This window comes from Staurois parvus, unplaced genomic scaffold, assembly GCF_062004578.1.
Source record: "Staurois parvus isolate SC_StPar_1 unplaced genomic scaffold, SC_StPar_1.0 ptg000086l, whole genome shotgun sequence".
NCBI lineage: Eukaryota > Metazoa > Chordata > Amphibia > Anura > Ranidae > Staurois > Staurois parvus.
Window position 1 is genome coordinate 10225091 of NW_028317882.1, and position 26881 is coordinate 10251971.

General features: G+C 44.2%; 1 protein-coding gene across 3 annotated transcripts in view; it reads left to right on the forward strand.

The window, feature by feature from the left end:
- Nucleotides 1–26881, forward strand: part of PDE4C (phosphodiesterase 4C) — a 406056-nt gene that overhangs the window by 326260 nt on the left and 52915 nt on the right. For all 3 annotated transcript variants that reach the window (XM_089670026.1, XM_089670028.1, XM_089670027.1), the window contains exons 7-8: nt 9330–9423; nt 13076–13248. In XM_089670026.1, the coding sequence (XP_089526152.1) occupies nt 9330–9423; nt 13076–13248 (267 nt within the window). The remainder of the gene's footprint in view (nt 1–9329; nt 9424–13075; nt 13249–26881) is intronic.

The window sequence follows — 26881 nt, forward strand, 5'->3', positions numbered from 1 at the left end:
CAAAATGACCCCTTTTTGGAAAGTAGTCACCCCAAACTATTTGCTGAGAGGAATGTTGAATCAATAGAAGAATTTATTTTTTTACCACAAGTTTTTGGAAAATGACAAAAATAAATATATATATTTATTTATTTATTTATTTTTTACACAAAATTGTCACTTAAATGATTTACTGCTCACACATGCCATGGTTATAATGTGGAATTACTCCCCAAAATACATTTTGCTACTTCTCCCGAGTATGGGGGTACCACATGTGAGAGACTTTTTGGCAGTCTAGCCAAGTACAGGACATCAAAATCCAATAAGCACCTTCAGGCTTATAAGGGCTTTATTTCCTCATTACACTTCCAGACTATCACAGTTTCGGAGGCCATGAAATGCCAGGATAGCACCTAACCCCCCCCAAATTACTTTCCAGAAAGGGGTCATTTGGGGGGGTTTGGGGCTATCCTGGCATGTCAGGGCCTTCGAAACTGTGATAGGTAGTGAGGAAGTGTAATGAGGAAGTTACGCACCTTCAGGCTTTCAAAGTGGTCATTGGATTTCAGGCTCCTGTATGTGGCTAGGCTCCCAAAAAGTCTCACACGTGGTATCCCCATACTCAGTAGAAGTAGCAGAATGTATTTTGGGGTGTAATTCCACATATACCCAATGCTTGTGCGAGAAATATCATTTAAATGACAACTTTGTGTAAAAAAAAAAAAAGTTTGTCATTTTCCAGAAACTTGTGGAAAAAAAATAAATCTTCCATGGACTCAATATGCCTCTCAGCAGATAGCTTAGGGTGTCTAATTTTTGAAAAGGGGTCATTTGAGGGTGTTTGTACTATTCTGGTATTTTAGCACCTCAAGAAATGTGATGGGCAGTCAGAAAGTAAAAGCTATGTAAATTCCATTATCTATACCATAGTTTGTAGACGCTATAACTTTCACAAAAAGCAATCAATATACACTTATTGGGATTTTTTAACCAAAAACATGTAGCAGAATACATTTTGGCCTAATTTCATGACGAAATTTTTGTTTTTTTAGATTTTTTTTATAATCAAAATGAGAAAATTGTTTTTTTGAAAAAATTTTTTTTCTTCAAAACTTTTTCTGGTTATAGCGCCAAAAATAAAAATTGCACAGGTGATCAAATACCACCAAAAGAATGCGCTATTTGTGTTAAAAAAAAGGACATAAATTTAATTTATGTACCATATTGCATGACCACGCAATTGTCCGTTAAACTAGCGCAGCGCTGTATAGCAAAAAAATGTTGTAAATTGCAGTATCTACACCATAGTTTGTAGACGCTATAACTTTCACACAAAGCAATCAATATACACTTACTGGGATTTTTTTTACCAAAAACATGTAGCAGAATACATTTTGGCCTAAATTTATAACTGACTTTGAGTTTACTATATATTTTTCATAGCTGAAATTAAAAAATATAGTTTTTCTTCAAAATATTTGGTCTTTTTTTGTTTATAGCGTGAAAAATAAAAAGCGCACAGGTGATCAAATACCACTGAAAGAAAGCTCTATTTGTGTGAAAAAAGGACGTAAATTTCGTTTAGGTGCAGCATTGCATGACCACGCAATTATCAGTTGAATTAGTGCAGCACCGAGTAGCAAAAAGAGGCCTGGTCATTAAGGGGGGTAAATCCTCAGGAGCTCAAGTGGTTAGCATTGAAAAAGTTATTTCAAGAAAGGGGAAAGTTATTTCAAGGGTTGAGAATGGCTGCAGCACTGAACTATAGTAATGTATGAACAAATGTGTCACAGCAAATAGCAACACACGACCAATGTGCTGCCAGCTGTGGCGACACGCAGCCAACGGGCTGCCAGCTGTGGTGACACGCGGCCAACAGGCTTCCAAACTTTGCCGACACACAACCAACGGGCTGCCAACTGCAGTGACTTGACCAATGGGCTGACAGCTCTGGCAATACACGACCAACGGGCTGACAACTGCAGTGACACGACCAATGGGCTGACAGCTGTGGCGACACACGACCAACGGGCTACCAACTGCAGTGACACCAACGGGCTGACAGCTGTGGCGACGCACGACCAACGGGCTGACAGCTGTGGCGACGCACGACCAACGGGCTGACAGCTGTGGCGACGCACGACCAACGGGCTGACAGCTGTGGCGACGCACGACCAACGGGCTGACAGCTGTGGCGACGCACGACCAACGGGCTGACAGCTGTGGCGACGCACGACCAACGGGCTGACAGCTGTGGCGACGCACGACCAACGGGCTGCCAATTGTGGCAATGTGTGGCTAACACTGTTACAATTGTGAGAATACATGTGCAGTAGATGTAGGTGACACCCTGGCAATCACAGCAGTAGGTGAGCAAGAAATACAGGTATGACAGTGAAAACTGATGTGGGCAAATATTTTTTCCCCCTAAACCTGAGGTATGGGCCACAAAAACAAAACACCAACAATTAACTAAACAAGTGCACTCAGGGTGTGTTATATGGTCCCTTCCCAAAGAGAAAGGCCCCTTCTCTGAACCCGACAGGGGCAAGGCACACGTAGATCCACCTAGCCGAAAGGTCTGGCGGACACCACTTTCCATGGTCAGCCGAAGCTGCCAAGAAGTACTCCTGAAGAGAGACCCCAAGCAGGGGAGGAGGGAACCTAAGGGTCACCCATCCTCTCAGCCTTTGCCTGAAGATCCACATCCTACAATCCAAGTAGGGTTGCCTCTGCATCCCTTTAAACCCGAATACATATTAATAACACAGGTTCTGGGGCTAGTACAGATAATGCAATGAGTTTAATGACCACCTTAATCAGCCACAAAACCTGTGTCATTCATATGTAGTCGGGTTTAAAGGGATGCAGAGGCAACCCTAAATCCAAGTGAAAAAACACATGAAAAGTGCCGGTGAATGATGTGAGGGGGGATAAAGAAGGGGCCAATACTGCCTTTTCCTTGCCCAATATGAATGGAATAAAGGCAGCATGCTTCTCATACTGGGGCGTCCACCCCCCCCCCCCGAGCACTCATCCTCTCTGTATCCAGATAGAGGGAGTACAGCTCACCCCCACTGCTCTGTGACTACTGCAGGGTGCGCAGATCATTGTACTCTTTTCTAGGGTCAGATATAAGCAGTGCGCCTGTATACACTGCGGGTGACTCAATCTGTTCCCGCGCTGTGCAGCGCCCTATCCCCCTAAGCAGATCTGTTCGTTATTCTCACACGTCTGAAGTACAAGGTGCTGAGTACAGAGATCAGGTGCTCAATTTTCCCGCCCCTTTTTTTCCGCGATTCCATGTGCCGCATCATAAGCTGAAGCCCCGCCTCTTTCCTCGTCTCACACTTGATGACTTGCACTACTTCGGTAGCAGCCGCTTTCGCCACACCTCTCTTTTTCATTGGCCAGCCATTCACCTTGCAAAGGCTCGCATCTCTTCCCCTTGCCTAGCCTCCTGCTCTCTTATTGGCCCGCACTCTGCCCCCTGATTGGCTAGCTGTCCCAGTGCGGCGTGTTGTTGTTGGGGAAGCAGTGAAGGGATTCCCGATCCCCGGCATGGTCCCCAGGCCTCCCTGGGCGCCTCCTTGGACTCCAATGGGGGCGTTTAGCGGCTTAGGGCGCCGAGCTCGGGGGAAGCCCTAGCGTTGTGCTGAATGCTGGAAATAGGAGGATGGGCTGCTCTCTGTGGGCCAAGGTGAGCGCTGTGTGTAGAGGGATGGAGTGGGAGGAGTGTCTGATGGATGGGAAGATGGTGGGGAGGATGAGCACTGCAATGGTCCTGGTGACAGAGTTAGGCTGTCATTACAGGTGGACATAGAGCAGGTGTGCTGGGGTCACAGATGGAGCCAGCACCATGACCACATTCTTCTCTCTCCAGCTGAAATGTCATTGAACTTCTTGGGAGTGAAGGAGGAGCTGTCATGAACACAAATCACCTACATGTGTCATTTCCCTCTCCTCCTGACCACTGACCTATAGGACATTGCAGACCAGTGATCACACATCCATCCAGCATCAGATGTTCTTCTAGACCTCATGTCCATCCTTTACCAGTCTATGGACAGCCCGCATGTGATGAGCTGTCAGGAAATAGGACATCTGGAAGAAACAAGGACGCCTCTTCTTGGGGAGCACTTGTCAAATAGTAAGAGTGTTGTCTCATGAGGAAGGTTTGTTCCAAAATCTAACGGTAGTTCCATTTAAAGCAGGACTAAACCCATCTATTTAATGGTTTTAACAAAACCTTCCACTCCCAGCATGCTGGAAATGTAATTGTCAGATTTGTTTGTGTCCTCAACCAAACTGTCAACATGGCTGGAGTCATAACTGATCATATGTGCGGCACCATGGCAGTTGCAGATCAGAGGCTAAGATGGCAGCTTCCTTGGCTGAAAACAATAGGAGGGTTTAGTTCTGATTTAAAGCCCAACTCTGGACACAACAACAACAACAATAAAGTACCCTTGGTGTGGGAGCCCACACTGCAATGGTTAAATTCTACCTAATCTAGGGGGTTGCAGAACAGACAGTGTTACTTCCCTTCTCACTTCAGCTTGATCTGTGCAACCAAGCCACCATAGCTACCTCTGTACATGCCTAGAGCATGTACAATATAGAGGTTGTAGCCTTGCTCTGTATGTGATGATGATGCAGAGGCTCCACCACAGTTCAGAGCTTCAGGGAGAGTAGAAGAGGAGAGCGACAGGTAAGTAATATAACCTCTTCTGCAACCCCCCAGACTTAGTAAGCATTTAACCCTTGCTTGGGGGGGGGGGGGTCAAGGGCATCTTTTGTTTTGTATTGTGCCCAGCGTTGGACTTTGAAAGATCTCTATGGTCAGCATAGACTTTTCATTTGATAACTTCAGCATTGTAATAGTACAAACAATAGTTACTTTTAAAAATTTATTAGAAACTTACTTGAAATATATCCTTTCAAGTTGGGAGTTCTGCTTGTCTGCTGACCATCTCTTTCCACAACTTCCTGGTTTCCCTTCATGCTTTGCAGCTCCTACATTATTAAGGACTACATGTCCCATGGTACCTTGCTGCCTTCAAGCAGTGATTCCTGTACTGACTCCGCCTCTTGAAACTCCTCCTCTCAGCACCTCTGTAGTTCAGAAGGCAGGCTCTGTGAAACGTGTAACACAGCAGTGCCTACATACAGGGCATAGTGAATATGTGTCACAGAATACAATGTAGTAAATCTGTGGGATCTTTATAAATTTATAGGCTTCAAAATTTATACGAGTAGGCTAGAAATAATTGAAATACAGTGTGGAAATGAATATATGATTTTACATTTTTATCATAGATACTTTTTAGCTGGGCTTGTTTTGTTTAATACAAGTATATACCACTAACTATATTAGCCATATTCAACCAGGTTCCTCCAGAGGTAAGTAGGTCTCACTTGCCATAGTCCTTGATGCCCCTTTGAAGAGTGATTTGTGGTGGATCCCTTTTCAGAGGGCATTTGACAGGAAGCTGGGAGGCAGTATGTTGCCTCCATATAGCCTATTTTAGCCCTGTAAACCCACACCACAGCCAACTACACTGAACACGGTTGCAATGTGTCCCCTTTTTTAGCAGCACCACACCCAGCAGGAGGTGTCATTTTTGCCATAGCATGTGCACAACCTGCTGTGTTGGGTTTTGGGGTGCATAAAACCACAGCTCATCTACCTATTTTTACCACCCCCAGCTACAAGTGTAAACAAGATGAGCAATTTCTGTCTAGCAGATCAGCTACCACTGCCAGAAGTTTGTTTTTTAGCTCTCTGAGGGGGAAATTCTTCCCACTGACCATCACACTGATGTACCATTTGCTGTAGATATAGTAATTTTTAGCAGGGGTTCCCTGAGACCTAAAAGTTGTTTCAAGGGTTCCATGTTAAAACAGTTGAGGAGGACATTATATCCAAATGTTGAACTTTACACAAAGCACATTCGTAAAGTTGATCATATATTTGTATTTCTAATTGCGGTGAATGTGAGAGTGCAAAGTATGCAGATTTTTGCTGCTATAGTGAGTCTACCAACTGTGCTGACCGGAGCTCTCCATAGTGCTGAAATTAAATGCCATTGTTGGCCTTTACTCCTGAAAATGCTAAATGCCTGGTTATGATGTTGAACCAATGATGCCAATACTTTGAGTCTCTGATCTGAAGAAAGCATGCAGAACAGGTACTTTACAACAGAACTTTACTTGCAGCATACTTGTTACAGGCATATAGATTATTGAAGAAGCCAAATAGCTAGCATTTTCAGAAGGAAAGTCAGCAATGGCAGCCTCTAGTTTTCTATCAGGCCAGGTCTCCTTGAACTTTTTGGAGTTCATTCACATGGGCGTAACTATATGTACAACTATGCAAACTGACATCTTTGCCAAAGCAGGATGCACAGGTGTCCCTTGATATCACACATTTTGTATTTAGAATTGTGGTAAATGTGACAGTGGAAAGTTTGCATATTTTTGCAGTATATCCCTAAGTAGTGAGGCTACCAACTTTGCTGACTGGCACTCTCCATAGTGCTGAAACAGTTTTTTCTTGTTTTCAGCAGTTTGAGGGTTAATTTTATTTCTTTATTGTACTTTATATACATGGTAGGCTGGTGTTCAAATGGTAAGTGGGTGGCTATTATGCAGCATGTGTGTAATTTAGATGCACTGAAAGGGATTGGCAAATGAAGGGTTATCTTTCCAAAGCAACAGAACCAATAGTGATAGACAGGGCTGCATGGCATGGTGCCATTTAATTGAAATGGCACACCAGTGCACCACAATGGAAATGGAATGGTTTGCAAACCACATTGCACTAATGTGAACCATTTGTGTGTTGTGGTGCTCTGATACATATGCGATAAAAGGTCCATTGTGAACTGGCAGCCTATTCAGAATAAATGGGCTACTTCTCTACATTGCATGTTAACAGGTGACATAATGCACATTAATGTGCATGTGATAACTAACCCTAAAGATGGGGATTTGGCACAGAGACCTTATGGCACGCCCCTCTTGTCTGTGCACTACTACATTGCAGGAGTTTGATATCAACACAAAATCAAGAATTTATTTGTATATCTGGAGTATGGATAATTTTGCTGCTATAGTGAGGCTACCAACTGTTCTGACTGGAGCTCTCCATAGTACTAAAAATAAATGCAAGGTGCCATTGTTGACCTTTACTCCTGAAAATGCTAAATGCCTGGCTATCATGCTGAACTGATGATGCTACTGACCTGAAGAAAGCATGCAGAGCAGGTATCAGAACTTTACCTGCCACTTACTTGTTTCAGTCACATAGACTACTGAAGCAGCCAAACAGCAAGCATTTTCAAAAGAAAAACAACCACTAGTTTTTTCTCAGTTCAAGTGTCCTTGAAATGATTACACCTTATTCACATGGGCCTACCTATGCGTACACCTTTACAAAGGGCCATCTTTGCTCGCATGTGATGCACAGGCTGTCCCTTTTATGTGCATTGGAATGCTACTGCTGCACAGATATAGCCTCTGGTCCCTATTTGAGAGGAGTGCAGTTGCTTGTTCCAAACTCTTTGTGTTCAGGGACATGCATCCACACGGCTGTTCTTTTTGACAAAGCAGGTTCGCTGCAACACACACACACATTGAGCATCCTTGGCATGTCCATGGCTCTGGAATCTGGATGGGTGACTTTATAAGTACTACGTCGAATAATTATGTTTATTTGTATGCTATACATTCTAAATTGCACACCACTTTAGTAAGGAAATTTGGGTAGTCTGTCTTAATTCAGATTTATTTCTACTAGCTACTGTATATAGATCTATGTTGAGTCTTCGCTTTCAAACACACTTTCACTGTCGGATTTAAGCATATAGGTTAACTATATCCATATATCAATAGCAAATTGTGGCAAATGTATTTCAGATTTAAGACATGTTAGGGTAGTAATGTTACATTATGAAATTACTGATTCTCAGTTTTACTTAGGTTCCAACCAATATAAGTACAGCACAGCCTCCTTTTTGGCCACGGCCGCCTATTTCATATGTATATGTATATTTTTTTGCTAAGTCTTAAATTATTTTATAACATTGGATTTTAAATGATTCATGGCTTAGGACTGGTATTTTGTTGTGGAGTAATACAGCTTGTTTGCATTTTTTTTATTTTTTTGCATGTTTTTACTTTTGGTTAGCTCCCAGAAAGATGCATGATGATTTGTTTTACCTCTAAATACTGACTTTCAAGCTGGTCTTCAAGGTGAACCTGTGGAGACTGGAGTGTTTACATTTTCTTAAAAATAGTACATGATCTTAACCACTTGCCTACCAGGCACTTTTACCCCCTTCCTGCCCAGACCAATTTTCAGCTTTCAGCGCTCTCATACTTTGAATGACAATTGCACGGTCATGCAACACTTTACCCAAACTAAATTTTATCATTTTTTGAGACAAATAGAGCTTTCTTTTGGTGGTATTTGATGACCACTGGGGTTTTTATTTTTTCCTAAACAAACTAAAAAAAGACCAAAAAGTTTGAAAAAAAAAGTTTTCTTAGTTTCTGTTATAAAGTTTTGTAAATAAATAATTTTATCCTTCAATGATGGGCAGCACTCTTAGGCGGCACTGAGGGGCAGCACTGTTAGGCAGCACTGATGGGCACTGTTAGGCAACACTGATTGCCAGCACTGATGGCCAGCACAGATGGGCACTACTGGCTGCACTGATGGGGCTACACTGATCACCAGGACACTGATGATCATTGCCTTGATGATCAGTGTAGATGTCCTCCTGCGAAATGCCGCTTATTGGCTCTCCTCTGCTCACGCACTGTCAGCGTGAGGACAGGACTGCCGATAACTGGCATTTCCTATTTACCCGGTGATCAGCTATAATTGGACACAGCTGGTCAAAAGCAGCTGCGATTGGCCCGTTCTGTAGCCATGTGATCAGCTGTCTCTGAAGGAGACAGCGATCACAGGGTGCACGGTTCTGGGAGGATGTCCAAAGACGGGCTACAGCGCGGTTGGCAACAGGTTAAACACAAGCCCCAGCTGACCGCTATAGATGTGGGCACCTTGGTGTTGTGGAGTAATTCATTCTCAAACTTCATAGCAGAAGCACTAATATTGTTCAAGTTGGCTCTCCCAGCAGCTCAGACTGCTCCACCTCCTCGGCAGTGATTTAGCTTTCTAATCTCCAATGTAAACACAGAAAGGTGATATGTATCTGTATCTCTCACCTTCTCAGTGATAAATATATAAAACCCATAAAGCCTGTAAGAAAAGCCATGTCAGCAATAGCTTTGGTTTGTCTATAGGATGTTACTGATGTGCTGTTTTCTTTCTGCAGTTTAAGAGGATGTTAAATAGAGAACTGACGCACTTGTCTGAAACAAGCCGGTCGGGAAATCAGGTGTCTGAATATATATCTAGTACCTTCTTAGGTAAGCATTTTGATGTATTCACTTATAATTTCCATTATTATTATTTTCTGATTATAAGTACTGCTGTACCAAAAAGCAGTGTCCCTAAAACTGAAGTGTATTTAAGCTAAGCCCCAGGCACAAAATCTTCATTCAATTATTTTCCTGAATAGCCTCAAAGAATGTAAATAAATCCATTTTGTGTGCAACAAATACCTCAGAAAACCCAGGTATTAAAGAGAAACTAAAGTTCACCCTGCTTGTCTTGACTCCAGTAATGCATTGTCCGTAAGCTTTCCTGCTTCCCCTGACATCTTCTGAGCTACTCATGTGCCGCTTATGCTGGCCATACGTTATAAAATGTTTTTGTTCATTTTCCTTTAGATTTTCAACTTTGTAGTGCAAGGGCCTTGACCTCATATTATATGGTTTCGGTAAATCTAAAGGAAAATCGTAATATACAATTGTATAATGAAGAGTATCTTCTCCAATACAAGCCTACCTGTCAACAATTGTTGGCATGTAGACTGCATATAGCTTTTGGAGAGAGCAATGCTGGGTTTGGGACTGAGCCGATCCTCCTACTACAGGGAGAGATTCTCAATGACCAGTACAAAGTGCATATGTTGTTTCATTCTGGATTACTGCACAGATCGGCATAAAAAAACACACAGGACACCAAGTAACTTTAAAATAAAACTAACTTTGGTGCAGGTTGTCCTTTAAGGAATGCTACAAGCCCCCTGATCCTACCTAGAGAAAAAAACATCTTGGTCCTCAATACAGCAATCTTCACTGTGTGACCCTTTTGTGTATGGCATAGCCTTGCTTCAAAAAGCATCCCTGCTAGGTACTCTTCGTCATGTGCATGCTCTCTACTGCCCTATTCATTCCTTTGGAGAGCCATACTAAATGCAGATGCCAACTGTCTTGCAGAGTACAGCTCTTCAAATATAAATGAATATGGCTGTAGGCCACATGTGCAGAATGAAGAGGATCATGCAGCGAAGCTTTCTAAAGCAAGGCTGTGTACTCAAGGGAGTAGGGGCTTGTCCTAAGAGATGACTGGTACCAAGTGTATAGTAAATGTATAGGTTTTAGAATGACCTTCATATCGCCCACATTTGAATATTATCGGAAATCTGTGAGTAGGCCTGAAACTTGTCGTATGTGCAAGATGATGTAAGAATATTTTCTAAAAGTTTCTGCAAGCACTTTACAGACAACAGTGAACTATTGATGTATGTATTCGATGCATTTTTTTAATCAAATGGTTTTTTATTTGTGATTTTCTTAGAAAAAGAAACAAAAACTGCTTTAATTACACCCTGACAATGTCTAAAGTTAAAAAAAAAAAAGCATGTCACACAAAAATGTACAAACGGTTTATATTTTATTACTAGAGTGTTGTGAAAACAGTGTCTCCGTACCCTTGTCCTTGGTTGACAATGAAGCCAACATTTGGAAACATTTAAATAAAATAAATGTGCATACCTTAGTCACATGTCAACCCTCTGTAGCATTTTGTTTGGGTCAAACCAGTGTGTGTATTTGTGTATATATTTAGATTTATTAGGTTTTGAAGAAGAAACCCAGTGCACCCAGAGAAAACTCAGGCAATACAAACCCCACGCAGAAGTTAAATTAAACGTAGAGCTGCAAGATCTGACATGTCATCAAGTTTGTTTGTTCTCTGCTAAGGATGTGTTAAATTCTCTTCATTATGAGCACAGCATGAAATAGCCAGGGTTGCCAAACTTGTAACAAACAACTGTGAATATAAGTAACCCAAAACAATGAAAATAGTACCTCTGAAATGACCCCAAAACCTGTATTCTTCAGATCAGCATTAAATAGATTGGTGCAAGACAGACATGATCAGCTTGTCGGGCTCCATTAGACTTCAACAAAATGGCGGCCGTCTGAACACAGACTTCAACTCCCTGTTGCAAGAATTTGAACTCTTGTTCTCCACCTGTAGAGTTACTCCTCAAACAACTGTAAATTTCTGCTTAGTTCACAGAATTTTAAAGGAAGCTTTCTTTAATGAGGCCCTTTCTCTAGAGCAGCCTTTGTGAAATAAGACAAGTGTGAAATTTTAGGGGTTTTTTTTCTGTTTAATTTTCAACACAGGCTTATAGTTTTTGTCTGAAATTATAATAGGGTTAACAGTATCCTTTGTTGATGCATATGGTGCTTACTAGGGTAACACTTTGGGACCCTACCTACAGAGTAACATGTTTTATATGTTTTGACACGTTTACAATTTATTTTGGTGATTGAGCTTATTTTCATATTTAATTAGCATTTTCCTTGTTTGCTGGGAAACCACAAATGTAAATGATTTGCACTGTTTTTGGGCTCATGCATATGTCCTTCTTTTTTTGTGGATCTGAATGCAGATGTATGGTTGGTTATGACCTCATGCATACATCTGAGTAATGATTAGTAAACTTGCACTGCATTTAGCTCCATAAAATCAAACTAGAAAATACTGTCCACAGTCCTGCGTATAGACCATCATTTATGTTGTACACATGAAAAAGTTTGTGGTAATCTTACATGTCTATAGCACAAATGCAGGGTATGGGAGCCACCTGTGTCCAATGAAATTAACTAAGCGTCAGTGGCTTCTTGTGTTCTAGCAATGGAGGACAATAGGCAGCAACAGCGCCTGCATCCTAGCAACAAAGGATGCAAGACAGCCAAGTCCTAGTATAATGGGCATCCGGTAGCAATGGTCACCTGTGTCGTAGGAGCCAGTAGGCTGCATTAACTGCATGCTTTTGCAAACAAAAATGTTACATGCGTACAGCATTTGAACAACTCAAAACACAGGATCTTGTTGCCAACAAGATCCTGTGTATTACACTGTAAAACTCAGTACACACATGAGCCTAACATCTCAGTTTTGCATGTACTGGTTATTACATTGGAAAATTGCAGCTGGGGCCAGTTTAGAGTGTGGGGGATCATGGCTACACAAGATATCCATAGCTACTGCAATATGTTGATGCAACAAAAATGAAAAGCTTGAGACTAGCTAGTTCACACTAATGTGTTGCGATACACCGCATGTAATTCGCACAGAAATCGCACCACATTCCTTTGCGAATTACATGCAATATCTGTGCAATGCGATTTGAGCCATAGTTTTTGTATGGCTCAAATTGCATCACATCACATCTGCACCAAAAAGGTGCAGGACTCTTTCAGGACCTGCACCTGAATTGCATCACATGGGTTTTCTCATACATGGGTTTTCTCATACATGCAATTCCATTTCTGGCAAATATATCGTGTTTAGCAATCTGTTTCGGGGTGTCATTAATTTAACATTGACACCCGCACTAGATCGCATGAATACCATGTGATTGCAGTGCGGTGCTGGAAACACACAGGATTCGCAGCGTTTCCCGAACCGTGTCAGTGTGTACCTCTTCTTACTTGTGACAAGCAAATTTTTCAACCAGCTCAGGAGACACACACGCTGAACTGAATGTATATATGTATGTATGAATGTAACCTTTAGAATTATTACGGGTAACTTGCTTTTAAGCAATTAATCTTGTCGGGAACATCGTTAGCAAGTATGAGTTTATCAAGTCCCAGTGTCTTAGAAAATGTGATTTAGGAAGGTGCAACATAATAATTTTATAACTGTTTCCACCAGATAAACAGCATGAAGTGGAAATTCCCTCTCCAACTACAAAGGAGAAGGAAAAGAAGAGGAGACCCATGTCCCAAATTAGTGGTGTGAAGAAGCTGACCCATAGCTCTAGCTTTACTATCTGCAGTATTCCACGGTTTGGAGTAAAGACTGACCAGGAAGAACTCCTTGCAAAGGTGACTATGAACTCATGAGTAATTAATCACATTGTTCTGTTTTAAGTTTACATTGTAGCATATGACAGTGGTGAAGTCCTTCACTGGTTTTACATGTGTCATTTAAATTGAAGTTTAGTGATTTTTTTTTTTGTTCTTTTTCTGGCACAAGGGAAGGTACTTGAATGAGAAGTGTTCCTAGTGCTGGTGGCTGCTCTGTTCCCTGAAATCTTCAGTCCTTTTCTGCACCATATACCCTTGCAACTGTTATCTTCTCATGCTGCAAGGGAATGTAGAAGCTATAATATTGGTTCCCAAAATGAAGAGTACTGTATGAATGAAGGGTCTGCCTCCTTCATTCCTAGCGTGCTCTTCATTGTGGGAACCGATAGGACTGAAAATCTCATCAAACACAGCAGTCACCAGCACCGATTAACAAAATAAATCACTAAACTTCATCTATAAGCAGCAAAGGGCCTGCCTGATTCCTTACAGATTGAAGTAAGAGTTTTAGTTTTACTCTTTAACCCCTTCAATTCCGGGCACTTTCACCTCCTTCTTGCCCAGGCCAATTTTCAGCTTTCATTGCGGTCACTTTGAATGACAATTGCCTGGTCATGCAACACTACCCAAATTAAATTTTTATAATTTTTTTCACACAATTAGAGCTTTCTTTTGGTAGTATTTTGTAAACCACTGGTTTTTTAATTTTTTGCTAGATAAACAAAAATCAACAGTTTTTCTTTGTGTTAAAATTTTGCAAATAAATAATAGTTTTTCATAAATTTAGGCACAAATGTATTCTGATTACATTTCTGTGGTGAAACCCCAATCAGCGTTTTTATTCAGTCTGTAGGAAAGTTATAGAGTCCAGAAACTATGGTATATATCAGAAAATTGATTCATTCTGATGTACTGACAGCCTACTGTGCCTTGAAAAATAATCATACCCCTTGAAATTTTCTACATTTTGTCATGTTACAACCAAAAACATAAATGTATTTTATTGGGATTTTATGTGATAGACCAACACAAAGTGGCACATAATTGTTTTTTTATACAAATAAATATCTGAAAAGTGTGGCGTGCATTTGTATTCAGCCTACTTTGATACCTGTAACTAAAATCTAGTGGAACCAATTGCCTTCAGAAGTCACCTAATTAGTAAATAGAGTCCACCTGTGTGTAATTTAATCTCAGTATAAATACAGCTGTTCTGTGAAGCCCTCAGAGATTTAGAGAACATTAGTGAACAAACAGCATCATGAAGGCCAGGGAACACACCAGACAGGTCAGGGATAAAATTGTGGATACGTTTAATGCAGGGTTAGGTTATAAAAAAAAAATATCAAGAGCTTTGAACATCTCAAGGAGCACTGTTCTATCCATCATTCCAAAAATGGAAAGAGTATGGGACAACTGCAAACCTACCAAGACATGGCCATCCACGTAAACTGACAGCCCAGGCAGGGAGAGCATTAATAAGAGAAGCAGCCAAGAAGCCCATGGTAACTCTGGAGGAGCTGCAGAGATCCTGGGAGAATCTGTCTACAGGACAACTATTAGTTGTACACTCCACAAATCTGGCCTTTATAGAAGAATGGCAAGCAGAAAGTCATTGTTGAAAGAAAGCCATAATAAGTCCTGTGTGCAGTTTGCAGGAAGCCATGTGGAGGACACAGCAAACGCAAACATGTGGAAGAAGGGGCTCTGGTCAGATGAGACCAAAATAGAACTTTTTGGCCTAAAAACAAAACCCTATGTGTGGTGGAAAACTAACACTGCACATCACCCTGAACACACCATCCCCACTGTGAAACATGGTGGTGGCAGCATCATGTTGTGGGGATACTTTTCTTCAGCAGGACAAGGAAGCTGTTCAGAGTTGATGGGAAGATGGATGGAGCCAAATACAGGGCAAGGTTAGAAGAAAACCTGTTAGAGTCTGCAAAAGACTTGAGACTGGGGCGGAGGTTCACCTTCCAGCAGGACAACGACCCTAAACATGAAGCCAGAGCTACAATGGAATGGCTTAGATCAGAGCATATTCATGTGTTAGAATGGCTCAGTCAAAGTCCAGACCTAAATCCATCTGAGAATCTGTGGCAAGACTTGAAAATTGCTGTTCACAGATGCTCTCCATGCAATCTGACAGAGCTTGAACGATTTTGCAAAGAAGAATAGGCAAAAATGTCACTCTCTAGATGTGCAAAGCTGGTAGAGACATCCCCAAAAAGACTTGCAGCTGTAATTACAGTGAAAGGTGGTTCTACAAAGTAATGACTCAGGGGGGCTGAATACAAATGCATACCGCACTTTCCACATATTTATTTGTTGAAAACCATTTATCATTTTCCTTTTACTTCACAATTATGTGCCACTTTGTGTTGGTCTATCACATTAAATCCCAATAAAATACATTTTACAATTTCAGGACAGCACAGATATCCCTCAAATGACTCCTTAAAGAAAGTAGACAGTCTGAGAAATTTTGTAAGAGGCATTGCAAGTTTTTGAAGTTGTAATTTTTTTGCCATAATATTTACACAGCATCATCATACAACTGGTGTGGTGGTGATCAGGGACAGTGACTGGTGATGGTCCAAAAAATGTTCAAATTTTTGCATTACATTTTTTTTTTTTTAACTTTTTTTTTTTTTTTTTAAACTGAGATCAGAGCAATACAGTGTTACCATAGTAACATTGTACTACTCTTGGGAAGTGATCAGGAGATATATACAAATATATTTCAAGCATTTCTTTCTTTTAATTTTGATGATTATGGCTTACAGCTAGTAAAAATTCAGTATCGCAGAAAATTAGACTACAGGCATACCTTGGTTTTAGTTTTACTGTAGCGAAAATTTGTAAACCGAAATGCCGTTTTCCATAGGAATGCATTGAAAACCAAGTAATCCGTTCTGGAGGTCAGAAAAAAGTAAATGCTACTAAAATACCGCATGAGTTATGTTATCAAGTCATGCGGTATTTTAGTGACAACCATGTGTTAATGTTTCAGCTGTCAGCGGGGTTCCCCACTGACAGCTGAATGTAAAAGAATTGTCGGCAATTAAAAAAAAAATATTTAAAAAACGGCATGGGGTCCCCCCCTCCCATTCATCCCAAGCCCTTGAGGTCTGGTATGGATTTTGAGGGGAACTCCCACACCAAAATTTAAAAAAATTTTTTAAAAAAAAAGAGTTCCCCCCCCCCCCCCCCCCCCCAAAATCCATACCAGATCCTTATCCATTATCCGAGCATGCAGCCCGGCAAGTCAGGAAAGGGGGGGGGACCAGCTAGTGCCCCCTCCCCCGAACCTTACCAGGCCACATGCCCTCAACATGGGGGGGTTCTTTGGGGCAGGGGGGCTCCCCCCCAAAGCACCTTGTCCCAATGTTGATGGGGACAACGGCATCTTCCCCACAACCCTGGCTGATAGGTGTGGGGGTCTGCGGGCAGGGGGCTTATCGGAATCTGGAAGCCCTGTTTAACGAGGGGGCCCCCAGATCCCGGCCCCCCCCATGTGAATAAGTATGGGGTACATGGTCCCGCTACTCCTTCACAAAAAACAAAAAGTGTAGTGTGAAAAAAGACAGGACACGGTTTTTGATAAGTCCTTTATTAAAAGAAAAAATGTCGCTTGCAGTAGATCCAACATCAATCACGATGTCCGCCGCCGACCCAAAAAAAGAATAAAAAAAAAAAGAAAAAGCCTCCGCTCCCGACGATGGCCCCCGGCCGTCTGCCTGCTTTGGTGGTTTGATAGTTCTTAAATATGTAAGGGGCGGGGCCACCCAGGGACATCACCCGAGTGACCCCACCCCATGTGACATCTTTGATATGGCCTGGTATGGTTTAGGAGGGGGTGCTTTTTTTTTTACATTTTGGCTTGGGAGTTCCTGTAACGGACCGCCTGACAGTACCTCTATCAGTCCCCTGATAGAGCCTCCCCAGAGTGCGGAGTCTAAGTACCGGAGCACTTGTTCACCAGGGCCCCTGATGGTGGGGATGGACTTGGAGCGCTCCGGGACCAGGTCGCAGCTGCTAGGTATCTCTACCAGAGGTAGAGGAGTCTGCCAAGGGCTCCAGCGGGTTAAGAGTCTGATGTGAGGGAGCCCAGGGATCCCTGAAGGATGGATGGACGGATGAGCAAAGTCAGAGTCAAACAAGCCGGGTCGGTAACTAGCGGGTCGGTGAGGTACAAGACGATAGGCAAAGGATATTCGGGTCACACGCAGGGTCAATACCAAAAGATCAGATCTATAAGGGAACATCCAGGAGCAGAGTCAGGCAAGCCAAGGGGTCAGGACAGGAGAAGGCAACAAGGTCAGACAATCCAGATCAGCGTACTCACAACACAGGCAACAGGATACAAAAGACCATTCGGCAACAAGCGTCTGTGCAGGGCTGGTCAAGTAGCCCGCCCTGCACCTGACAGGCGCCGCCTTGGTCCCAGTGCCTGCCTAGCACTGTCAAGACGACGGCTGCGCCTGGGTCCTAGTGCCCTGCTACCTGCATGTCTTGACAGACGCCTACGCATGTGTAGACCCATGCGTCGCGATGGTCCCTGACATTGCCCCCCCCCCTATGGGCTTCCTCCGGGTGCCCAACTGATCTCTCCACAGTGGGTGACCACGCACAAACTCCCGCATAAGTCTGGGGGCATGAACATTTTGAGCAGGTTCCCAAGAATTCTCTTCAGGACCATAGCCTTTCCACTTAATCAAAACCTGGGTCTGGCCCCCCCTCCTACGACAGTTCAGAATTGCTTTCACCTCAAATTCTTCCTGTCCCTCCACTGTAATAGCCTCAGAGGGCCTGGATTCCCGGTCCGGAAATGGGTCTGCGACCACTGGTTTCAGCAATGAGACATGAAGCACTGGATGGATCTTAAAGGTCTCCGGAAGGGCAAGCTCATAAGCCACCTCGTTGATCATGCATTTAACCTGGAAGGGGCCTAAAAATTTTGGTCCTAGCTTTTTTGGCGGACAACGTAATTTTAGGTTAGTTGTTGCCAGCCAGACCTTATCTCCTGGCTGCAGCACCAATTCCCCCCTTCGCTTCTTGTCAAACCCCTCTTTGTTGTCTTCCTGGGCTTTAGCCATGGCCTCCTGCAACAGTTTGTTGTTATCTGAGAAAAAATCGATCATGCTTTGGGTAGCTGGGACCCTGCTTTCAACAACCAGATCAGGCATGAATGTGGGGTGGAATCCGTAATTCGCAAAAAATGGCGATTGCCCTGTGGCAGAGTGGTTTGCATTATTGAAAGCAAATTCTGCTAAGGGCAAGAGGGTCAGCCAGTCATTCTGTAAAAACGATGTGTAACACCTCAGGTACTGTTCCAACGTCTGGTTCTTTCAGTCTGTCCGTTGGTTTGTGGATGAAAGGTGGAGGAAAGTGAGAGCTTAATGCCCAGAGCCTTGCATAGGGCTCTCCAAAACTTAGAGGTAAATTGTACCCCCCGGTCAGACACTACATCTTCTGGAACCCCATGTAATCTGACCACTACTTTGATGAAAATCCGAGCGGTCTCTTCAGCTGATGGGGTACCTTTCAGGGGTACAAAATGGGCCATCTTTGACAGACGGTCCACAATAACGAAGATTGCCATGTGGCCCTGGGACGGGGGTAGTTCCACTATAAAATCCATTGCTATCATCTGCCAGCATCGAGCAGGAATGGGTAGTGGGCGTAGCAGCACAAGACTTTACGTAGCGTTTGCAATCCTTGTTCATGTCAGGCCACCAGAAGGTGCGTTTAAGCAGCTCCAGTGTTTTTGCCACTCCAAAGTGCCCAGCCATTGGGTGATCGTGCCCTAACACCTGCGTCTGCACATCTTCCGGTACCACAATCAATTCCTCCTTCGAGGGAGAGTGGTATTCCTGGTAGAGGGGGGCAAGTCCCAGATGCGTCTTGCAGCTTAGCACGCAGCTCCGTTTGGAGGGCCAAAAAGTTTCCTGATGACAGAATGGTATCCGGCCTGAGTTCTTCCTTGGGATCCTCAAACATGCGCAAAAGGGCATCTGGCTTTGTGTTCTTTGAACCCGGCCTGTAGGTGATGTGGAAGGAAAAACGTGAGAAGAAAAGAGCCCACCTGGCTTGGCGTGGCCTTAAGCGTTTAGCTGTTCTCAGGTATTCGAGGTTCTTATGGTCAGTAAAAATCAAAATTGGGTGGGCCGCTCCTTCCAGCAGGTATCTCCACTCCTCCAGGGCGGTTTTGATGGCCAATAGTTCTCGATCCCCGATGTCATTGTTGCGTTCTGCCGGAGTGAGTTTCCTGGAGAAGAATGCCACTGGGTGCAACAATTCTTTTGGTCCTTCCCTCTGGGATAAAATTGATCCCACCGCGTGCAGGGATGCATCCACCTCTAGCACATAAGGTAGTGCAGTGTCCGGGTGACCCAGAATGGGGGCGGTGGTAAACAGTCGTTTCAGGGTCTCTAATGCTTCCTGAGCTTCTGATGTCCATTTGAAGCGGGTCCCTGACTTAGTCAACTGCGTGATAGGGGAGACCAGACCTGAAAAATTCCTAATAAACTTCCTGTAGAAGTTGGCGAACCCAATAAACTGTTGGACGCCTTTTTTATCGGTTGGGATCGGCCATTCAAGGATTGCCAAGACCTTTTGGGGAGATGATCAACCCCAGAAAGGAAATGCTCTGTTGCTCAAAGCTACATTTATCGGCCTTGGCATATAGGCCGTGTAGGCGCAACCGCTCCAGAACCTTAATCACATGGACTCTATGGGTGTCTAGGGATGGTGAAAATATCAAAATGTCATCCAGGTAAAAAATGACAAAAATGTCCAGAAAGTCCCTAAAGACATCGTTCACAAAATGCTGGAAGGTGGCCGGAGCATTGCAGAGCCCAAAAGGCATGACCAAATACTCAAAGTGGTCAAACCGAGTACGGAAGGCCGTCTTCCACTCGTCCCCTTCTCGGATGCGTACCAAGTTGTATGCCCCACGGAGATCCAACTTAGTGAAGCAAACCGCTGCCCTTAGGCTTTGAAAAAGTTCGGGGACCAGTGGAAGAGGGTAGCGGTTTTTAATTGTAACCCGATTCAGTTCACCATAATCAACACAAGGCCTTAAAGTCTTATCTTTCTTCTCCACGAAGAAAATACCCGCCCCTGCCGGTGAAGTGGAAGGACAAATAAATTTCTTCTGGAGATTCTCTTCAATATACTCTTTCATTACCCTCAACTCCACCTCAGATAACGGGAATATGTGACCAAAAGGGATCTCGGATCCAGGCAGTAAGTCAATGGGACAGTCATATGGTCGATGAGAGGGCAAAGTGTCGGCTCCACGTTTGCTAAATACATCCAGGTAATCATGGTATACCATTGGAACAACCTGTCTCAAGCTGGAATCCTCCTCTGCACATAGGAGGATTTGGGGGGCCCGGAGGCATGACAGTTTTCCCGACAATAGGCCGAGGGAAAACTGAGGGACCCAGTTTCCCAGTTGATCTGAGGGTTGTGGGCAAGAGGGTCAGCCAGTCATTCTGTAAAAACGATGTGTAACACCTCAGGTACTGTTCCAACGTCTGGTTCTTTCAGTCTGTCCGTTGGTTTGTGGATGAAAGGTGGAGGAAAGTGAGAGCTTAATGCCCAGAGCCTTGCATAGGGCTCTCCAAAACTTAGAGGTAAATTGTACCCCCCGGTCAGACACTACATCTTCTGGAACCCCATGTAATCTGACCACTACTTTGATGAAAATCCGAGCGGTCTCTTCAGCTGATGGGGTACCTTTCAGGGGTACAAAATGGGCCATCTTTGACAGACGGTCCACAATAACGAAGATTGCCATGTGGCCCTGGGACGGGGGTAGTTCCACTATAAAATCCATTGCTATCATCTGCCAGCATCGAGCAGGAATGGGTAGTGGGCGTAGCAGCACAAGACTTTACGTAGCGTTTGCAATCCTTGTTCATGTCAGGCCACCAGAAGGTGCGTTTAAGCAGCTCCAGTGTTTTTGCCACTCCAAAGTGCCCAGCCATTGGGTGATCGTGCCCTAACACCTGCGTCTGCACATCTTCCGGTACCACAATCAATTCCTCCTTCGAGGGAGAGTGGTATTCCTGGTAGAGGGGGGCAAGTCCCAGATGCGTCTTGCAGCTTAGCACGCAGCTCCGTTTGGAGGGCCAAAAAGTTTCCTGATGACAGAATGGTATCCGGCCTGAGTTCTTCCTTGGGATCCTCAAACATGCGCAAAAGGGCATCTGGCTTTGTGTTCTTTGAACCCGGCCTGTAGGTGATGTGGAAGGAAAAACGTGAGAAGAAAAGAGCCCACCTGGCTTGGCGTGGCCTTAAGCGTTTAGCTGTTCTCAGGTATTCGAGGTTCTTATGGTCAGTAAAAATCAAAATTGGGTGGGCCGCTCCTTCCAGCAGGTATCTCCACTCCTCCAGGGCGGTTTTGATGGCCAATAGTTCTCGATCCCCGATGTCATTGTTGCGTTCTGCCGGAGTGAGTTTCCTGGAGAAGAATGCCACTGGGTGCAACAATTCTTTTGGTCCTTCCCTCTGGGATAAAATTGATCCCACCGCGTGCAGGGATGCATCCACCTCTAGCACATAAGGTAGTGCAGTGTCCGGGTGACCCAGAATGGGGGCGGTGGTAAACAGTCGTTTCAGGGTCTCTAATGCTTCCTGAGCTTCTGATGTCCATTTGAAGCGGGTCCCTGACTTAGTCAACTGCGTGATAGGGGAGACCAGACCTGAAAAATTCCTAATAAACTTCCTGTAGAAGTTGGCGAACCCAATAAACTGTTGGACGCCTTTTTTATCGGTTGGGATCGGCCATTCAAGGATTGCCAAGACCTTTTGGGGAGATGATCAACCCCAGAAAGGAAATGCTCTGTTGCTCAAAGCTACATTTATCGGCCTTGGCATATAGGCCGTGTAGGCGCAACCGCTCCAGAACCTTAATCACATGGACTCTATGGGTGTCTAGGGATGGTGAAAATATCAAAATGTCATCCAGGTAAAAAATGACAAAAATGTCCAGAAAGTCCCTAAAGACATCGTTCACAAAATGCTGGAAGGTGGCCGGAGCATTGCAGAGCCCAAAAGGCATGACCAAATACTCAAAGTGGTCAAACCGAGTACGGAAGGCCGTCTTCCACTCGTCCCCTTCTCGGATGCGTACCAAGTTGTATGCCCCACGGAGATCCAACTTAGTGAAGCAAACCGCTGCCCTTAGGCTTTGAAAAAGTTCGGGGACCAGTGGAAGAGGGTAGCGGTTTTTAATTGTAACCCGATTCAGTTCACCATAATCAACACAAGGCCTTAAAGTCTTATCTTTCTTCTCCACGAAGAAAATACCCGCCCCTGCCGGTGAAGTGGAAGGACAAATAAATTTCTTCTGGAGATTCTCTTCAATATACTCTTTCATTACCCTCAACTCCACCTCAGATAACGGGAATATGTGACCAAAAGGGATCTCGGATCCAGGCAGTAAGTCAATGGGACAGTCATATGGTCGATGAGAGGGCAAAGTGTCGGCTCCACGTTTGCTAAATACATCCAGGTAATCATGGTATACCATTGGAACAACCTGTCTCAAGCTGGAATCCTCCTCTGCACATAGGAGGATTTGGGGGGCCCGGAGGCATGACAGTTTTCCCGACAATAGGCCGAGGGAAAACTGAGGGACCCAGTTTCCCAGTTGATCTGAGGGTTGTGGGCTTGTAGCCACGGAAGCCCCAAGATCACTGGGAAAAGGGGTGACGCGATAGCGTCAAAACGTAATAACTCCCGGTGAAGGCCCATTATGGTGGTGAGTATAGGGGGAGTTTCTTGGTCAACCAAACCCGATTTAATCTGGGAACCATCAGCCAGGAACAAATTAAGTCCCCATTTCCAGGCCTGTAAAGGTATTTCCTGCTGACGGGCAAAATCAATGTCCAAAAAGCAACTGCAGGCCCCCGAGTCAATGATTGCAGTGGTCTCCACGGTTCTTTCTGGAAGCTGAAAAAAGAGGGGTACTGCTAAGTAACTGGATTGACTCATATTACCCAGGGAACAAAAGGGAACTGTAGTTCTCGACTTACGTACCTTCACCGGGCAGTTCCGCACGACATGTCCAGTTCCTCCACAGTAGAAACAGAGGTTCCTGGTGCGTCTTCTCTGGCGCTCCTCTGGGGTGAGGGCCTGCCGAGCCAATCCCAGTTGCATGGGCTCTGAAGTATCCACAGGAACGGCTGATGGAACATCGGTAGGGGCAAGATGACCTGTGCCCCTGGGAGGTGCCCATGTGACTCCTTGACCCTGGCCTGACCTCTCAGACCGGCGTTCCCGCAACCTGCGATCGATTTGGATCGCCAGGGCGATCAAATCTTCCAAGGACTCTGGGAGGCCAACCTGGGCTAACTCATCCTTTAGCGCCTCCGAGAGTCTGACCTGGAATTGGTGACGCAGGGCAGCGTCGTTCCAACGCGTGTCCCCCATCCATCACCTGAACTCGGAGGCATATTCCTCCGCAGCTCGACAACCCTGTCGGAGGGAGTAGAGGGTGGATTCAGCTGAAGCCACCCGCTGGGGGTCGTCATAGAGGACAGACATGGCCTAAAAAAATGTGATTATGGTCTGTAACTGGGGGTCCTGCGTTTCCCTTAATCTATGGGCCCAGTCCTGGGGTTCATCTTGTAGTAGGGAAATCACGAATCCTACTTTAACGGACTCAGTGGTGAAGGTACGAGGTTGCAGGTCAAAATACAGCAGACATGCGTTTTTGAAGGACCTAAACCGTGCACGATCTCCCCGAAAACGTTCAGGCATGGGAACACGAGACATTGTCATGGTGTCAAACCGATTTTCTAACCGGGAGCATTTGTCCTGGAGGGCAGTTACTGCCTGGGTCAGGGCGGACAAATGTCGGCAAATCTCTTCTATGGGAGAAGGCCCCCCTCCAGACTCAGTCATGGCCGAATGGTACTGTAACGGTCCGCCTGACAGTACCTCTATCAGTCCCCTGATAGAGCCTCCCCAGAGTGCGGAGTCTAAGTACCGGAGCACTTGTTCACCAGGGCCCCTGATGGTGGGGATGGACTTGGAGCGCTCCGGGACCAGGTCGCAGCTGCTAGGTATCTCTACCAGAGGTAGAGGAGTCTGCCAAGGGCTCCAGCGGGTTAAGAGTCTGATGTGAGGGAGCCCAGGGATCCCTGAGGGATGGATGGACAGATGAGCAAAGTCAGAGTCAAACAAGCCGGGTCGGTAACTAGCGGGTCGGAGAGGTACAAGACGATAGGCAAAGGATAGTCGGGTCACATGCAGGGTCAATACCAAAAGATCAGATCTATAAGAGAACATCCAGGAGCAGAGTCAGGCAAGCCAAGGGGTCAGGACAGGAGAAGGCAACAAGGTCAGACAATCCAGATCAGATTAGTCACAACACAGGCAACAGGATACAAAAGACCATTCGGCAACAAGCGTCTGTGCAGGGCTGGTTAAGTAGCCCGCCCTGCACCTGACAGGCGCCGCCTTGGTCCCAGTGCCTGCCTAGCACTGTCAAGACGACGGGTGCGCCTGGGTCCTAGTGCCCTGCTACCTGCACGTCTTGACAGACGCCTACGCATGTGTAGACCCATGCGTCGCGATGGTCCCTGACAGTTCCCCTCAAAGTACATACCAGACCCAAAGGGCTTGGTATGGATGGGAGGGGGGACTCCATGCGGTTTTTTTTAATATATTATGGTGCCGGTTTTTAAATGTAATTACCGCTTTTTTTTTCTTCTTCACTATAGCTCAGAGATTCAGTTGTCACTTTCCCCCCAGCTAAAAGAAAAAAAGTTTTCTTTTAGTTTATTTCCCCCAGTTAAAAGAAACAATGTTTCCTTTTAGTTTCTTAAAAGAAACAAAGTTTCCTTTAACTCCAGGGAAAGTGACAGTTAATACTGTGAGCTATATTGAAGAAAAAAAAAGCTGGCAATTGCATTTCAAAATCGGCACCGACATACACTTCGTATTGCGTAAACCGAGGCATAATTTTCAATAGATTTTCGTTCATAAACCAAAAATTATGTTAACCAAGGCGTTTGTAAACCGAGGTACACCTGTATTGTGAAAAAATTCAATATTGTTCTTGGTGTCACACTCTAATCAGCTAATTAACTCAAAACACCTGTAAAGGTTTCCTGAGCCTTTAACTGGTCTCTCAGTCTGGATCAGTAGGTTACACAATCATGGGGAAGACTGCCGACTTGACAGTTGTTCAGAAGACAGTCATTGACACCCTCCACAAGGAGGGTAAGGCCGGCCATAGACGGGTCAAAAATCGGCCGATTTTTCTTTAAAAAAATGAAAAATCGGTCGTTCAAGCGGCTGACGTTACCAGCAACGGTAAAAAAAAATCGGCCGATTTTCATCCCGTCTACAGCCGGCAAAAAGTGTCCCTGCAGAGAGCTCCGCTATTTCTTCTGACAGTTCCTTGACATTTATAGCGGTTGCAACAATGTATCTATTTGTATCCATTTAGGATACAGATGTTTTTATTCGGAAACAAATACATACATTGTTGCAACCGCTATAAATGTCAAGGAACTGTCAGAAGAAATAGCGGAGCTCTCTGCAGGGACACTTTTTGCCGGACTGGAATTCCTCTTCATCCTCTTCTTCTTCATCTTCTTCATCCTCTTCTTCTTCATCTTCTTCATCTTCTTCATCTTCCTCTTCTTCACCTTCCTCTTCATCCTCTTCTTCTTTTTCATCCTCTTCTTCTTCTTTTTCATCTTCTTCTTCCTCTTCTTCTTTTTCATCTTCTTCTTCCTCTTCTTCTTTTTCATCCTCTTCTTCTTCTTCTCTTTTTCATCCTCTTCTTCTTCTCTTTTTCATCCTCTTCTTCTTCTTCTTCTTTTTCATCCTCTTCTTCTTCTTCTTCTTTTTCATCCTCTTCTTCTTCTTCTTTTTCATCCTCTTCTTCTTTTTCATCCTCTTCTTCTTTTTCATCCTCTTCTTCTTTTTCATCCTCTTCTTCTTCTTCTTCTTTTTCATCCTCTTCTTCTTCTTCTTTTTCATCCTCCTCTTATTCTTCATCCTCTTCCTTTTATTCTTCATCCTCTTCTTCTTCTTCATCTTCATCCTCTTCTTCATCTTCATCCTCTTCTTCATCTTCATCCTCTTCTTCTTCCTCATCCTCTTCTTCTTCCTCATCCTCTTCTTCTTCCTCATCCTCTTCTTCTTCTTTATCCTCTTCTTCTTCTTCTCTTCTTCATCTTCTTCATCCTCTTCTTCTTCATCCTCTTCTTCTCTTCTTCTTCTTCTTCTCTTCTTCTTCTTCATCCTCTTCTTCTTCTTCATCCTCTTCTTTTCTTCTTCTTCATCTTCTTCTTCTCTTCTTCATCTTCTTCTTCTTCTCTTCTTCATCTTCATCTTCTCTTCTTCATCCTTCTTCTTCTTCTCTTCTTCTTCTTCTTCTTCATCCTCTTCATCTTCTTTATCCTCATCCTCTTCTTCATCCTCTTCTTCTTCTTCATCCTCTTCTTCTTCTTCATCTTCTTCTTCTCTTCTTCATCCTCTTCTTCATCTTCTTCTTCATCTTCTTCATCCTCTTCTTCTTCATCCTCTTCTTCATCCTCTTCTTCTTCATCCTCTTCTTCTTTTTGTCTTCTTTTTTCTTCTTCTTTTTGTCTTCCTCTTGCACGTCACTGCTCAT